The 14,790-nt window shown below is 45.5% G+C and overlaps 1 protein-coding gene across 4 annotated transcripts in view; it reads left to right on the forward strand.

Moving 5' to 3' along the window:
- TMEM164 (transmembrane protein 164) overlaps window positions 1-4,291 on the forward strand; it is a 124,329-nt gene extending 120,038 nt beyond the window's left edge. For all 4 annotated transcript variants that reach the window (XM_036740491.1, XM_036740489.1, XM_036740490.1 and 1 more), the window contains one exon: window positions 615-4,291. In XM_036740491.1, the coding sequence (XP_036596386.1) occupies window positions 615-821 (207 nt within the window). In that variant the 3' untranslated portion in view covers window positions 822-4,291. The remainder of the gene's footprint in view (window positions 1-614) is intronic.
- The last annotated feature ends 10,499 nt before the right edge of the window (window positions 4,292-14,790 follow it).

Here is a 14,790-nt window from a genome sequence, read left to right on the forward strand (position 1 = left end):
ATACTGGAACACTGTAGTAGGGTAAGAACCGATGAACAAGAGGAATTCAGCAAAACATGGGAGGATTTGTATGAATGGAGGTAGAATAAAAAAAAATCAGAACCAGGAACACACTACACACACTGACCACACTGATATAAATGAAAGCAACATCATCAGGCATGCACAATCACACCTATTCCAATGACTCATCTAGACAACCGATAGAGAAGCACACTGTCCCCCTCTCAATAATAATAGAGGTGGGGGACTTTGGGTGCAGAATGTTGTATATACTGTGGTTGTTTGTTAAATAGTTTTGTTTTACTGTTTTTCTTTGTTAATTAGAGTAGGTTGAGTGGAGTAGAGGAGAGGGGGTAAATTGGGAAATGCTTATGGTGCCCCCCCAAAGAAAGAAGTCAGTAAAACCTCATGATTTTTTCCTGTGCTTGGGGAGATTCCAATCAGGACAGAAAGAATGAGTTGTGAATGTAAAGTCAGCTGCACATCACAGAACTTTGGATTCCAACCAGAAGTTACTTGAGCAAAGCTCTCTGGCTCCCTGGCTTGGAGTGAGTGCTTGGGCCTGAGGCCCCCATCAGTGAGTACCCATTGTCCCTCTTTTGTTCCCACAGGCCACCGAAGTGAATCTGAACAACATGCTCTGCCCGGCCATTTCTGATCCATTCTATGGCCCCTGGTACCGGATCTGGGCCTCAGGCCACCAGACCCTCATGACCATGACCCATGGCAAGCTGATCATTCTGCTGGCCTCCACTGCCAGGCCCATGTTCAAGTACCTACTGGATTTGCTCCACCTTCCAACCAAGAAAATTGACTGAAGAGTTTGTTCTCCCCACTTGGAGAATACTCCTTTCTTGATGATATCAGGAAGGGGGGATTGTGTGTGTTGTGTTTCTTTCTCTTCCTGTCCCCCTGCCCTCCCCCATGGCTCAGGCCCCCGGGGCCCATTTCTCTTTTTCCCCCCTCCTGGTGGCCTTACCAGGGGGGTGGCAGCTGATTTCTCTTCATGCAGGTGCTTTAGTGACAGCTCACTGAGGAAGGAAGGTGCTACAGCAGCAAAACCATGAAAACACATTGTTTCCACTGCCAGGGCCCCCCAGGCCTGTCCTCTTCTGTTAGCACAGCCCCCACCATGGGCCCATACCTCATCTCTGTACCAGCAATGAGCCCGGGGGAGCGGGGGAGGGGGGAGTTCCCGAAATCACAGCCAAAGTAGGCACTGGACCAGCCTGGGACCACCTACTCTGAGTTCTAAATTTCTGGTGGGGGGTGGGAGGGCACAGGGAGGATGAGGACAGAGTTGGGTTTTTTATTGGGGGGCGGTGTAGGGAGCAGTATGACACTAGGCAAATCACTTCTCTAGGACTCAATTATTCTCTGTAAAATTAAGGAATTGAAGCCCCTTCTTATTCTAAATCTATGATTTTATGCTCCTTTGTGGGACCCTGGACAAGTCACTTCCTGTTCTCGGGTCTGTTTCCTCTTTTGAAAAATGAGGGGCGGGGGGTGGGGAAGAGGTTGCCCTCGCTGACCAGCATCCTATGAGACGATGTCTATAGTATCACAGACTGGGAAAGCCCCTCCCCCCTCCCATTGCCCTAGAGATGGAGACCTCCATGTAAATGCTGACTGTAAATAAGATAGTCGCTTGGCTATTGTGCCACGGAATCTGAAGAGCACAAAAGATGCTGGGATTGCAGAAACCTTGGAGCTTTAAAGAAGTGAATATTCCAAGGAAGAGTGACCCTGGAAACCTTGGTGATGTGAGAGGCTAGCACATCCCATGGCTCAGCAGACAGTTTGAAGAGCTGGGTTTCAATCCTGCTCAGATAGCTCTCAGAGACCCCGGGCAAGTCATTTCATCTCTGTTCGTTTCCTTATTTGTAAAATGGAATTCTAATAGCACCTCCCTCCCAGAGTGGTTCGGAGGCTAGGGTGGGATAATATAGGGAAAGTGCGAGAGAAAGGTGCTTTTTCAAGGTGGAGCACTTCCGGTTGGTATTTCCTGGGGCCACATCCCTCATCGTTGGCCAGCTTGGTGCTGAGCAATTTCTTGGGAGTGTTGGCTTGTTTTGCACCATCCACACACTCCCTGGCTTGAGACCATGGTTGGCACGAGCTGCCAGGGGGAGGTAATCTCCATGGCTTGTGTGTGGTCATGAGGCTTGAAACTTGGCTGCAGATGCATCTCAGGAAAGAAGGTCATGATTGAACATTCTGTGATTCCTCATTCACAAAATCACAAAATGATTTACTTAGAAAAGGGGGAAGACCCTTAAAGGAGCTTCTCCTGAGAAGCTGTCCTTCAGGGCATCCTCTATAGCCTATCATAGTTCTAGTGTGTTTACCGCTGCAGGTATTAATGAAATAGAAAGCAGTAATGGAGGGAAAGCTTGCATGTTGAGTAAGCACATCCTTCTAGGCAGAGAGAGCACTTTTATTGCAGAAAAAATGAATTCTGGGTGAGCACCCACTGCTCCTGCAGGTAGTTGAGGTCTTCGATGGTTCTCCATGTCTCTGCTCATTGTATCTCCCCCAGCTTTCCTGACAGTGCCAAGATAACTCTGGAACCCTTGTGGCTGAGTTTGCACATGCCATTTGATGGTCTTTGTTCATCAGTATGTGGGGAAAATGTGTACAGGTGGAAAGGGAGGCTGCTTCCTTCTGAACAGTCAGCACCAAGGCCAAGACCCAGGTGTGGTTAGCCAGAGTTGGTGGTATGTGAGGAGCTCACGGCTGAGCCGGGGCAGTGTGTGATCCTTTGCACAGGGAGGCCGGGACAGGTTCATGCAGGCCAGCAATGATATCCCTGCCCCCCCCCACTGCCCCCTTCCTCACCTCGCACCCTATGCAGCTGGGTGGGCCAGGGACCTTGGTGGAACTGGGGACTTGTACCTGATAATTGAATTTTGTTTGTTGTAGCCAAAATCAGGGTTTTGCTTACCTCTGATGGTTGATAATCCTGGGATTGATAAACTGGGACCCTTCCCCATGATTAGGGTGATCTGTAGTCAGCCCTGCACTGGAAGTGAGCTGGCTTGCTCACTCAGGGCCTTTTTTCCCATCCCCTCCTCCCACCCCCTTTAGTGCCACAAGAGGGGTTTACGTTTTCCTTTATCAGTTGGAGATTTTCAGATTGCTTTTTCTCAAAAGTGGTGAAGGGAGGATAGTGTTGCATATTGGATAGTGTTAGGTTGACCTGGACACAAGCCCCACTTCTGTCTGATATATGATGGCTGTGAGACCCTGGGTCAGTCACTTTTCTCTCTGCTCCAAGACTGTAAGTTGGTCTGGGGAAAATCAAATCACAATAATGATCCCTGGGAGGTAGAGTGTATAGTGGGAAGGTGTTAGATTGGGAGTCAGAGGGCCTGGGTTCAGACCCAGGCTTTACCACTTATTCTTTGTGACCCAAGGCAAGGCACTTAGCTCCTCAGTGCCCAAGCCACGCTCTAAGACTTCTAAATTTCAGAGTGGGTGCTGAGCTGAATGGGCCTCTTCAGGAAATCACAGGTGTATCTGTGGCCCAAACCGAATCCGGTGTGGGCCACAAAACCGGAAGGCAGGATGGTGCCGGGTAAACCAGGAGGGTAAGTCTGGCCACGGCGGGTCGGGGCATAGCCTGTTGCCAGCTGCAGGCTCTGAAGCTCCAGGCCCCAGACAGGAAGGGAACACCCTCTCCCTATTGGCTCTTCTTGGCAGTGACACAGCCCCACACACAGGCATGCTGCTCATGGCTCACTGGGGTCATCAGAGACCAAGCTCTTCAGAAAATGCTTGCTTCCTGTTTTGTTCTGTCTCCCCGTGCCCCGCTTTCCTTTACTGAATATGAGAACAAGCAGGATAACGGGTGCAGGGAGAAACGTGCCAACTCCTTCCCTGCCCATCCCGGAGGCAGGGCTCTGCGCACAGGGCGCCCGACAGCCGCAGCCAATGCTGCCTTTGCAGCGGCACTCCCAGTATTCCGTAACCTGCAGGACCAGCAAATGGCGTTGACCCCGCTGGGCTGGCCTTCAGTGACTCCCTCCAGTCCTTCCTTCACCCACCTTTTGGAACTTCAGTTGTGGTTGTTGTCTGTTGTTTTTGTAAAAGTGTTTTGTTTTCTCAAGTTTCGTAACCTTTGGACCCCGCTCAGAACGGGGCTTCTCAGGTCATTCTTTTGGAGTAATTAGACTTGTAGTCTTGGCTATTTCTGTTTCCGAAGCTCCCTGAGTGAGGTGGGGCCTTCACTAGGGAACCTATTGTGCAAATGTTTTGTAGGGTGACATCATTAAAAGATTTATGAGAACCCAGCTGTGTCTGCCTCATTTCTGAGAAGCCCAGCGAAAGCGTTGGGGCCTTGAAAGTGGGAGAGATGGCGTGAGTGGGGTGGAAAGAGCCCAAGGACTTGAGTCACTGTCTTGCTGTGCGACCTTGAACACATCACAACCTCTCTGGTTTCCTTCCCTGCAAGATGAAAATGATAATATCAAGAAAATCCAAGAAAGCATTTTATAAACAAAGCATGATATAAACCCCAGCTCTTGCCAAGCTTTTCCAAAGATCCGTGCTCTTTGGTCGCTGTGAATGCTCCCAGTGGCATGGATCGGAACTTCTCTACGTAGACTTGTTGACAAATTTGTCACCTGGTGATTGGCGCTTTTAGTCTCGGGCTAGGCCTTGGATGAAAGATGTATTCTGCCAGCAGGCACACACCTGAAGCCTTGACAGCTAGGGAAGATTTCCCAGAGTTTACGCAGGGTACCCTCCACACCACAAAGAGGCATTGGAAGAGCCCCCATTTCCTCATTTGCAAAATAAGGGAGTGGGCCTAGAGGGCCTCCACCGCTCCTTCCAGCTTTACATCTATGATTCCATGTATGACCTTAGACCAGTCTAAGTCCTTGTAAAATGAGGGGACCTCTCTCATAATTTTATTTTTTAGATATCATCCCTTCATATTCAACTTACACCTGTGCCCTCTGTCTATATATACTACTTCTAACTATCCTAATAATGAGAAAGGTCTTAGAAGTTACAAATATCTGCCCATGTTGGAATGTAAGCAGTTTAACCTTATTAAGTCCCTTATGATTTCCAGTGATTCAGTCACCCTGAGGCCTGCTCCTGGTTTGCTGGGGCTGGGTCTGTGCTGGCATGGCCTTTGCTAGACTGCCTTCCTCTCTCACCCTGGTGCAACAGACCTTTCCTGTCGACCTTCTAAGTTGTCTTGGGATGGAAATTTGCTGTACTCTATCTTTCCGTGGGTTCTGCTGCTCTAGAATTTGTTTAGACTCACTTTTTAAAGATATTTGGAGGGGTTTGGGGGAGAGCTCAGGTGAGTCCCTGCCTTTACTCTGCCATCTTGACTCCGCCTCCTGCTCCTTACTGTTCTATGCTTTCACATTCCCCTGCCTCCACCCCCAGAAGCTCTCCCCAGTGGGCCTCACTTTCCCCATATCTAAGATAAAGAGTTTAGACTAGAGGCTCTCTAAGTGTCTATCAACCAACACATTTATTAAGCAAAAGTTGTATGTTAGCGGCTGGGTATACAAAGGCAAAAGTGAAACCGTTCCTGGCCTCCAGGAACATATAGTCTAATCAATCAATACATGTTTATTTAGCACCTTCTATTTTAACACCACAGGGCAACTAGGTGGCCCAGTGGATAGAGCACTGGTCCTGGAGTCAGGAGGACCTGAGTTCAAATGCAGCTGCAGACACTAGCTGTGTAATCGTAGGCAAGTCACTGTTTGCCTCAGTTTCCTCATCTGTAAAATGAGCTGGAGAAGGAAATGGCAAACCACTCCAGTGTCTTTGCCAAGAAAACCCCAAATGGGGTCATGAAGAGTTGGACGACAACATTTAACACCAAGCAGTGTGGGAGGTACTAGGGAGTCAAATAAATGGTTCCTGGTCTCAAGGACCCTTCTATGGAGCATTCTGTTTTCAGCATAGTGCCTTGCTTCATTAAGGGATAGGGACTGGGCCTGTGATTTCCTTGGCATAAGGAACTTCCAGGTGAGGAAACTTCCTTCACCAATGCAAGGGGTGCTTTCTTTGACATTTATAATCTTGAAGACTTGCCTAGATGTGCATTGAGGGATTATGCCTTGCCCAGGGGCTCAAAGCTAATGTGTGCAAGGGGTGGGGCTTGAATTCAGGTCTTCCTGACTCTATCCATACCAGAGATGTCAAATACACTGCCCACAATACTCTTGAACCAGATTAAAATATAGTTGGAAAATATTTAATAAAATAAGTAAAAATACAATGAAACATAGATAATGTTAGTATGTGGTTTTTCTAAATCAACATGTAGCCTGCAGTGGCTCTCATTCCTATTTGAGTTTGACATCACTGACACCATGATGCCTGTCTTGCTTAATAATAAGTAGCTGCTTAACAAGTGGTTGTTGATTTGAATCGACCACAAGCAAATGTTAGGGATCAGAAGGTTAATTTCTGGGGAGTTTGCAAGTCATTGCTGGCATTTGTACTAACAGCTGGAGAATCCCTTGGGCAAATCCCTTTCCCTCTCTGGGCCTCAGTTTCCCCCATGCAAAAGGGGTGGGATCATACTCTGAGGTTCCCTTCTGACTGATTCCAAGCTTCTGTTCAGAATAGAAATGAAAGGCAGCGTGGGTGGAAAGGTTACTGGAATCAAAAACTTGGGTTGAATCCTGGCTCTGCCACTTACTATGTGTGACCTTAGGCAAGTCACTTCCCTCTCTCAGCCTTGGTTACCTCACCTATAAAACAAGGAGATTGGACTAGATGACCTCCTTAAAGGTTCCTTCAGGCTATGGCTCTACCATCTGATGAGTCCTGAATCAATGTGAACACACTGGACGATTAAAGAGCAGCTTTGTCATCTAATATTCGGGAAATTGATTTGATCACATGCCTTAAATAACTGTTTAAATGGAGAGTGTACTGATCAGAGTAAAAAAAAAATAGTTGTGTCATGTAACAGTAACTCCATTGGTCTGGACCTCATGTTCAGACCATTGGCCAGTCAGATGAGCAGCCCTGATGGCCAAAACCTGGCTCAAAGCTGGCGTTTAGCTTTGTTGAGGTCGCCAGTGCCCAGAGATGCTGAGAATGGTTAATGCCCGGAGTGGGTAAACCTCCATTTGGAATCTCCAGCAGCTAAGGGCAAACCATAAGGAATTCTGCTTGTTTCAACTCAATTCAGCAACAGACTGCAGGCACTTTGGAGGCATGTAATGCGCTACTTCATCCTCTCTAGCACAATGAATTGGTTAAAAACCTAGTGAGGGCAGTTTGGGAATGCTGGGGCAGATTTGAAATCAGAGACAGGCCCTACATTCACAGAGAGGGAGGATAAGAGAAGGACAAGAACACAAGTTAGAATATGATGAATGTGTAAGGGAAGCAGAAAAAGCTGTGGAAGTTCTGAGGGAGAGAGAGCATTTTTTACTTTAGGTGGGCCACCAGGTGGCGCCATAGTGCAAAAGACACCAGACCTTGGAATCAGAAGTTTTGTTGTTCAGTCAAATCTGACTCTTCATTGACCCCATTTGGGATTTGCTTGGCAAAGTTACTAGAGTGGTTTGCCATTGACCTGAATTCAAATCCTCCCTCAGACACTTACTAGCTGTGTGACCCTGGCTAAGTCACTTAGCCTTTACCTCATTTTCCTCACCTGTAAATGAGGATGATAATGATAGCACCTCCCTCCCAATGCTGTTGTCAGGATCCAGTAAAATAGCATTTGTAAAGTGCTTGGCACATAGTAGGTGCTTCATAAATGCTTGTTTCCTTCCTCCCTTACGTAGGGAAGGCTTCATGGAAGAGGTTTGGACTTTGAACGGTAGGAAAGGTTTTGAAAGATTGGTGATGGACTGAGCAAAGACACAAAGGTGGGAAAGCAGGCCTTAGCTTAGATTAGCAGATGGAAAGAGAAGTCACAGGAAGTAATATACTAGTTAAGAGGTAAACTGGGCCCAGATGGCAGAGGATGTTCATGCTCTGCCGAATAGTTTATTTATTTTTTAAAAACTTTAAATTCATTTTGTTAAATATTTCCCAATTATATGCAAAATAAATTTTAACATTCATTTTTTTAAAATTTGGAATTCTAAATTCCCCTCTCCTACCCCTTGGGAAGGCAAGAAATATATTGACTATACATGTGAAGCTATACAAAACACACTTCTGTATTAGCTGTATTCTACTGCATAGTTTTATTTGGGAGATGGTGGGGAGCTATCAGAAGTCTCTGAGCAGTGAAGTGAGCAGCAAGCCTGGCACACAGTAGGCTCTATATAAATGCCTATTCCCTTTCCCCTCCCTTCTATGTAATGCTTCCAGTTCTGACCACTGGGGTAATTCAGAACAAGGTTAATACCCCTTCCTTGTGACAATCCTTAAAATATTTACAGTTGTCATGTCAGTCATTGACTCAACAAACATTTATTAAGCACCTACTATGTGCTAGGCACAGGGGATGCAAAGTGTTTTTAGAATGAGTTCCTGCCCCAAGGAGCTTACATTCTATCAAGGGCTGGGGACAGGGGAAAATAATACACACAGAAAATGAAATATGAATTATATACAAAGTCATTTCTGGGGAAATTACTTTCCCCTCTTCCCACCCCCCTTTTCTAGGCTAAATGTCTACACTGTCTACATTTCCATCAACCAATCCTTGTCCAGCATGGCCCCCTGTCTTGTCACCATTCTGGTTACCTTTCTCTGGAGGCACTTGCTCCAATGTCCCACCTAAAATGTGGCCCCCAGAGCCAAACACGACATGTTAGATGTGATTAGACAAGCTCAGACCACAGCAGGCCTATCACCTATTTGGGTGATAACTTTGTTTGGGACACTATGCTTCTCTTAAAACAATCCAGGTTTGAGTTTGCCTTCTTCTTTGCCACCACGTCACACGAGTGATGTGAAACACCTCCCTTGTCCTCTATTTCTGTAGTTCACTTTCAGAACCCAAACATCTTTCTCTTCATTAACATTTGTGTTGAGGCAGCTGGACCCTGTAAGTGGAGACAGGAGGGCCTAAGGTCAGGTGTTCCTTCTGATACAAGCAGTGTCAGTCTGGGCAAGTGGAGAAATCTTATGGCAACTCCTTAAGACTAGAAGGAAGATGCAGCTAGGTGGCGCTGCAGTGGATAGAGCATGCAGAGCACTGGCCCTGGAGTCAGGAGGGACCTAAGTTCAAATCCGGCCTCAGACGCTTACTAGCTGTGTGACTCTGGGGAAGTCATTTTACCCTGATTGCCTCAAAAACAAACAAACAAAAAAGACCAGAAGGAGGGAGTTTGCATATCATTTGGAGTTCCAGGTCCTTGGTGTGTTGATGTAAACATCATTTAGCCCATCATTCCAGCTGGTCAAGGTCTTTGTGAATCCTGATGACAGTATTCTTTGTGGATCCTGTTATCTATTGGGCTAGCTTTGCCTCCATCTTTGTGTCACGTGCACATTTGAGAAGTGTGCTCCCACTAGCATTCTCATTCACAGATGAGGACCAGGAAGGGGAAGCGAATTTACTCAAAGTCATGTAGGCATTAAATAAAAGAACTAAGATTCCAACTCAGGTCCCATGACTTCTCTACCTCCCAAGGAAGTCTCTTCCACTTGGGGACAGCCCTAATTGTTATGAAGGTTTTCCCCTCTGACATGAAGCTCAAATTTACCTCAATTTACCTCCTTGCAATGGGATAATATATGTAATGTGCTATGTAAATGTTGTTGTTCAGTCATGTCCAACTCTGTGACCCCATTTGGGGTTTTCTTGGCAAAGATGCTGGAGTGGTGTGTTGGTAAGCAAAATGGCCTTTGTTTTCTTTGAGTAATTCAGTGTATTTCATTGATCCTTACTAGGTGCTAAGCCCCAGGCCCAAACCCCTATTAGGTGTGGAACTTATGTGGGTGTGGATTGGTGACTGGGGTGGGGCCCAAGGTGGGGCTGGCTAAGGGGAGGTGCTAACTCCACATGCCCATCTTGAATCTTACTAAGTGCTAAGCCCCAGGCTCTAACCCCTATTAGGTGTTAACCTAACCTGTGTGGATGTGAACCTCCCAGGGTCCTAAGGGGAGGGGCTAACTCAAGAACTAATCACCAGAGCCTAAGTTCTGGTCATTCAGATGACACTTGATGACGTCAAAAACTCTATAAGAGGAGAGAACACAGCTTGGAGATTGAGACTTGTTGGAGCCGGAGACAGCTACAGCCGAAGCTGAAGATAAAGCCGAAGCCAAAGGAGCTGAAGACGAAGACCAGGAGCTGCTGGTAGCAGGGATGACCCGCGTGTGGACCGAGGAGTGCTGAGCAAGGGCTTGAGGCCAGTGGGTAATCCTCTTACCGGAGGTGGGAAGCATGAATATGATTTGGTTTAATGCCATCATGTTTTTCGGTAGCCTCCTGGTTACTCTTGTGAGGCGGACTTATTGGGCCTGGAAGCTTTTGACCAGGATATCAAATGGGGACACTGGTTCGCGGGTCTGCTACTTTGGAGCTAGAATAAATGCTTTAATTCTTCTGCCTTCTATTTAGACAATTCCTTATATCCTGTGGTTCTGAACCATTCAGACATATATATGATTCTCTTTGAAATCATTAATTCTGCCTTCATAATACAAGTGGTTTGCCATTGCCTTCTCCTGTGGATTAGGCAAAGAGAAGTTAAATGACTTGACCAGGGTCACACAGCTAGTGAGTATCTGAGGCCTGATTTAACTCAGGTCTTGCTGACTCCAAGCCCAATGCTCTATCCACTGAGACATCTAGCTGCCTCATGTAAATGTAAGCTATTATTATTATTGCTATTCTAATTCAGCCCTCTGGAACAAACCCTTCCTCTACTTGACAACCTTAAATACTCTTATCTCTAGTTTAAATATTTGAGTTTCTTCAACTAATCCTCCTACAACATGTATTCAAGACCCCTAGCCATCCTTGTTGCCTCCTCTGGACACTGTCCACTTTATCAACAACCTTGCTAAAATGTGGCGCCCAGAACTGAATCTAGGTGTCTAATTCTCTGGGTCTTTTTTCAAATTTTTTTTGTATTTTTTTTTATTATTTTGGAGGGGAGAAGAGAAAGCAATTGGGGTTGACTTGCCCAAGGTCACACAGCTAGTGTGTCAAGTGTCTGAGGCCAGATTTGAACTCAGGTCTTCTTGACTCCAGGGCAGGTGCTCTACTCACTGCGCCATCTAGCTGCCCTTGGGTCTTTTTATTTTAACCAGTTTTGAATTCCTCTAATAATAATTATAATCACTTGACCTCCGACCTTACAAAACCTTTCTTGATCCTACCATCTCCTCAAGCTATCATCGGCTATCCCCCTTACTGTTCCAGACTCCTAGAATCATTTACATTCATCTTCACATCCTCACCTCTCACTTTCCAGTGCTTCCGATTCTTATCATTCTATTGAAACTGTATTCTCCAAGGTTACTAATGAATGATCCCTTACCTGTTGACTCCAATGGTCTTTTTCTAAGTCCTCATTCTTCTTGGTTACCAGGAAGCTTCTGACGCTGCATACCACTCCGTCTCTCTGGCCATTGTCTCTTGGTTCTCTCCTTACCTGTTTCACCACTCCTCACCTTTGCTGAATCTTCATCTATATCAGAAGTGTGCAACACATGGTTGGGCCACCCTAACCAGATTAAAATGTAAATATTTAACAAAAAAATAAAAATACAATAGAACATAGATAATGTTAATATGTGGTTTTCTAAGTCAATATGTGGCTGCAGGGATTTTTACTTAAGGTTTCTACTTGAGTTTGATGCCACCTGGGTGTTCCCCAACTCTGTCCAGGGCCCTCTCCTCTTTTCTCTCTACATTCTCTCTCAGTGATCTCAGCAGCTCTCAGGGATTCAATGATCATTTCTACTCAACTTCCAGATTTGTAGATTCAGCCCTACACCCCCAACCGTCTACTGGACATCTCAAATAGGATGTCCTGGGGACATCTTGAGTGCAACATGTCCAAAAACAGAATTCCTATTTCCTCCCCAACCCATCCCACCTCCAAACTCCGTATTTTTGTTGTCTACAGTCTACAAGTCATCCAGGTTCACAATGTTGGAATCCTCCCTTTTCCTTAATCCCCTTCTCTCTAAGCACACAGCCTCTACCTTAGGACAGGCTTTTATTGATTTTCACCTAGACTATCCTTTCCTAATTGGTCTCCTTGCCTTGTCTTCCCCTTCTCCAACCCATCCATTGTTAGATTAATCCCAAGATTGGCACAGCTGCCAATCATGATGTCTACAAACAGGGATAATTTTGTCTCCCCTTTGCCAATGTTTATGCCTTTAATTTCTTTCCTGCCTTCTTGTCATTGCCATCACTTATGATTCGATGAAATTCAACCCATAACGTCATAATTTTTCTGACTCTTCTCTAAGTCTCCATCGTGATTCTTTGTGTAATTTTGTTCACTTTTTACAGGTTTACAATCAGGGTGTGCTCTGTTCCGCTCACTCTTTGTTGTTGTTGTCCTTTTTTATTCATGTCTTTCCAAATTCTCCTTTGTTTTTTGGTCCACACCTGTGTTTTCCATTGGTGTATGGAATGTCTCCTGAAGAAACTCCCTGTATTAATCAGCCACTTTTCTTAGTCTTAGAGAATTGCTTGGAGTATTTGTCTGTAGACTTTGTCCAGATTCAGAGTCAGTAAGTGTTGAGGTGGGATTTTAATCTGCGTCTTCCCAACTGATACCAACTGGTCTCCATTCATTATTCCATGCTGCCTATCATAGTCCTCATATTTGTCAATATTACTTATTTTCTAGTAGTTGTATAGTTAATATAGCTTATCTTAATGTACAACTTATTTAACTATTCACTCCCTTCCACACTGTTGGACAAACTTAAGCTAGTTTTTTGCAATTACCTTTGTTACTGCTATGAAAATCTTTAGCCCGATCACTTTAAAAATGACACATTAAGGGTATTTTCTCAACAATAAGGTAAAAAGACATTAGATCATCATAAGGTTAAAGGGAATGATTATTTTTGTAACTTTTGTTGCACACTTCCACGTTGCTTTCCAAAAAGACTTTATGAATTTGCGATTCCACCAGCAATGATTCATCCCAGGCACTGGTTAAGTGGTGGGGGGATGAAGGCAGAAGTGAAACAATCCTTACCACTAAGTAGGGGGAGGCAGGGTGGTACGGAAGAACACTAACTCTGGAGTTGGAGGATGCCACTTCTGATACTTACTACGTGTGGCCTTGCACAAGTCCCTCCCCCCGCCTCAGTTTCCTCCACTGTAAAGTGAGTGGGTTGGACTGGCTGGCTTCTGAGACTCCTTCCAACTCTAGATTTAAGATCCTACGAGTGACCTTGGACAAGTCCCTTCCCCTCCCCAGGGCTTACTTTGCTCCTCTGTAAAATAAGAGGGTAGGACTTTGGGTCCCTTTCAGCTCTAGGATTTTACTGGGGAAAAGGACAAATATGTATGGAGAAATGGCCATACAAAACAGATATCGTTATTTTTGAAAAGCTGGGGAGGGACACTAGCAGTTGAAGAAATGAAGACCAGCTTTTGCTATAGTTAGCATTTGAGTTGAGCTTGGAAGGCAGGCAGAGATTCTAAGGTTTAGGTGAAGAGGCACAGCAAAGGGACAGAGATGGGAGGGAGAATGTCTTGTACGGGGAAGACCAAGGAGGCCGGTTTGGCTGGGATGAGAGTGTGTGGAGAGGGACGTGCAAAAAGCCGGAGAGCGAGGTTGGAGTCAGATCTTAGAAGAAAGAAGTGGGGCTGTGCTTTAGGAATCACTTAGGCAGCTGGGCAGAGAATGGAATGGAGAAGGGAGTGACCTGAGGTAGGAAGAAAGACCAAAGGGAGGCTATTGTCATTAGCCAGGTGAGAGATAATAAGGATCTGAACCATGGCGGTAGCCATGTGAGCAGAAAGGACTTTGTAGGTGCAGAATCAGCAAGACAGGGCATGAATGGAGGTGAATGGGGAGAGAAGAGGGCATGACAAATCAAGGATGACTCTGAAGTTGGGAATCTGGGTGATAGAACAGGTGGCTCCTCTTTCTCTTCAATCCCACCACTTTCATTGCTTTAAAGTATAATTTTTTTCTTTTCTTTTTGCAGGGGGGAAGGCAGGGCAATTGGGGTTAAGTGACTTGCCCAAGGTCACATAGCTAATAAGTATGTCATGTCCGAGGCTGCATTTGAACTCAGGTCCTCCTGACTCCAGGGCCGGTGCTCTACTCACTGTGCCACCTAGCTGCCCTTTTTTGGGCTGATTTTGACAGGTGTGAAGTAGAACCTTTACATTGTTTCACTTTGCATCTCTTTGCCCAGGGAAGTTTCAAACGACTAATAAATTTGTTCTTTTGGAAATTTTGCTTCTGTGTTTTGACAACTTAGCCATTATAGACCGGGAATTGCTTTTGTGACAACACGACCTCGTGATTTTACCTGTCAAGTTTTCACTTGTGACATTCACCATAATTATATTGAACTATTAAATTTGAATGCAATCAAGGCATATCTATCTTATCCTGAAAATTCCTTCAACAGAACAATAACACTGAAAAATTCAATCTAAGGAGACTATGTTTATGACCTCGGCTGTCCACAGTTTAGGCTTACCTGATCTTGTTTTCTTCATCCCTTGGCTTTAGGGCTTTTTCCATCTTTAAATCTATCACACAGCTGGAGTTCACTGAGTTAAATGGGGCCTTTCTTTACCCTGCCCAGTGGTACAATGAATTCACTCATCACTTGCCAATTTTCAAGCAGTAGAAGGTCTAGGGTAGGGGTTCCAGATCTCTAACCTGTGGT

The sequence above is a fragment of the Trichosurus vulpecula genome (assembly GCF_011100635.1).
Source record: "Trichosurus vulpecula isolate mTriVul1 chromosome X unlocalized genomic scaffold, mTriVul1.pri SUPER_X_unloc_1, whole genome shotgun sequence".
Taxonomy (NCBI): domain Eukaryota; kingdom Metazoa; phylum Chordata; class Mammalia; order Diprotodontia; family Phalangeridae; genus Trichosurus; species Trichosurus vulpecula.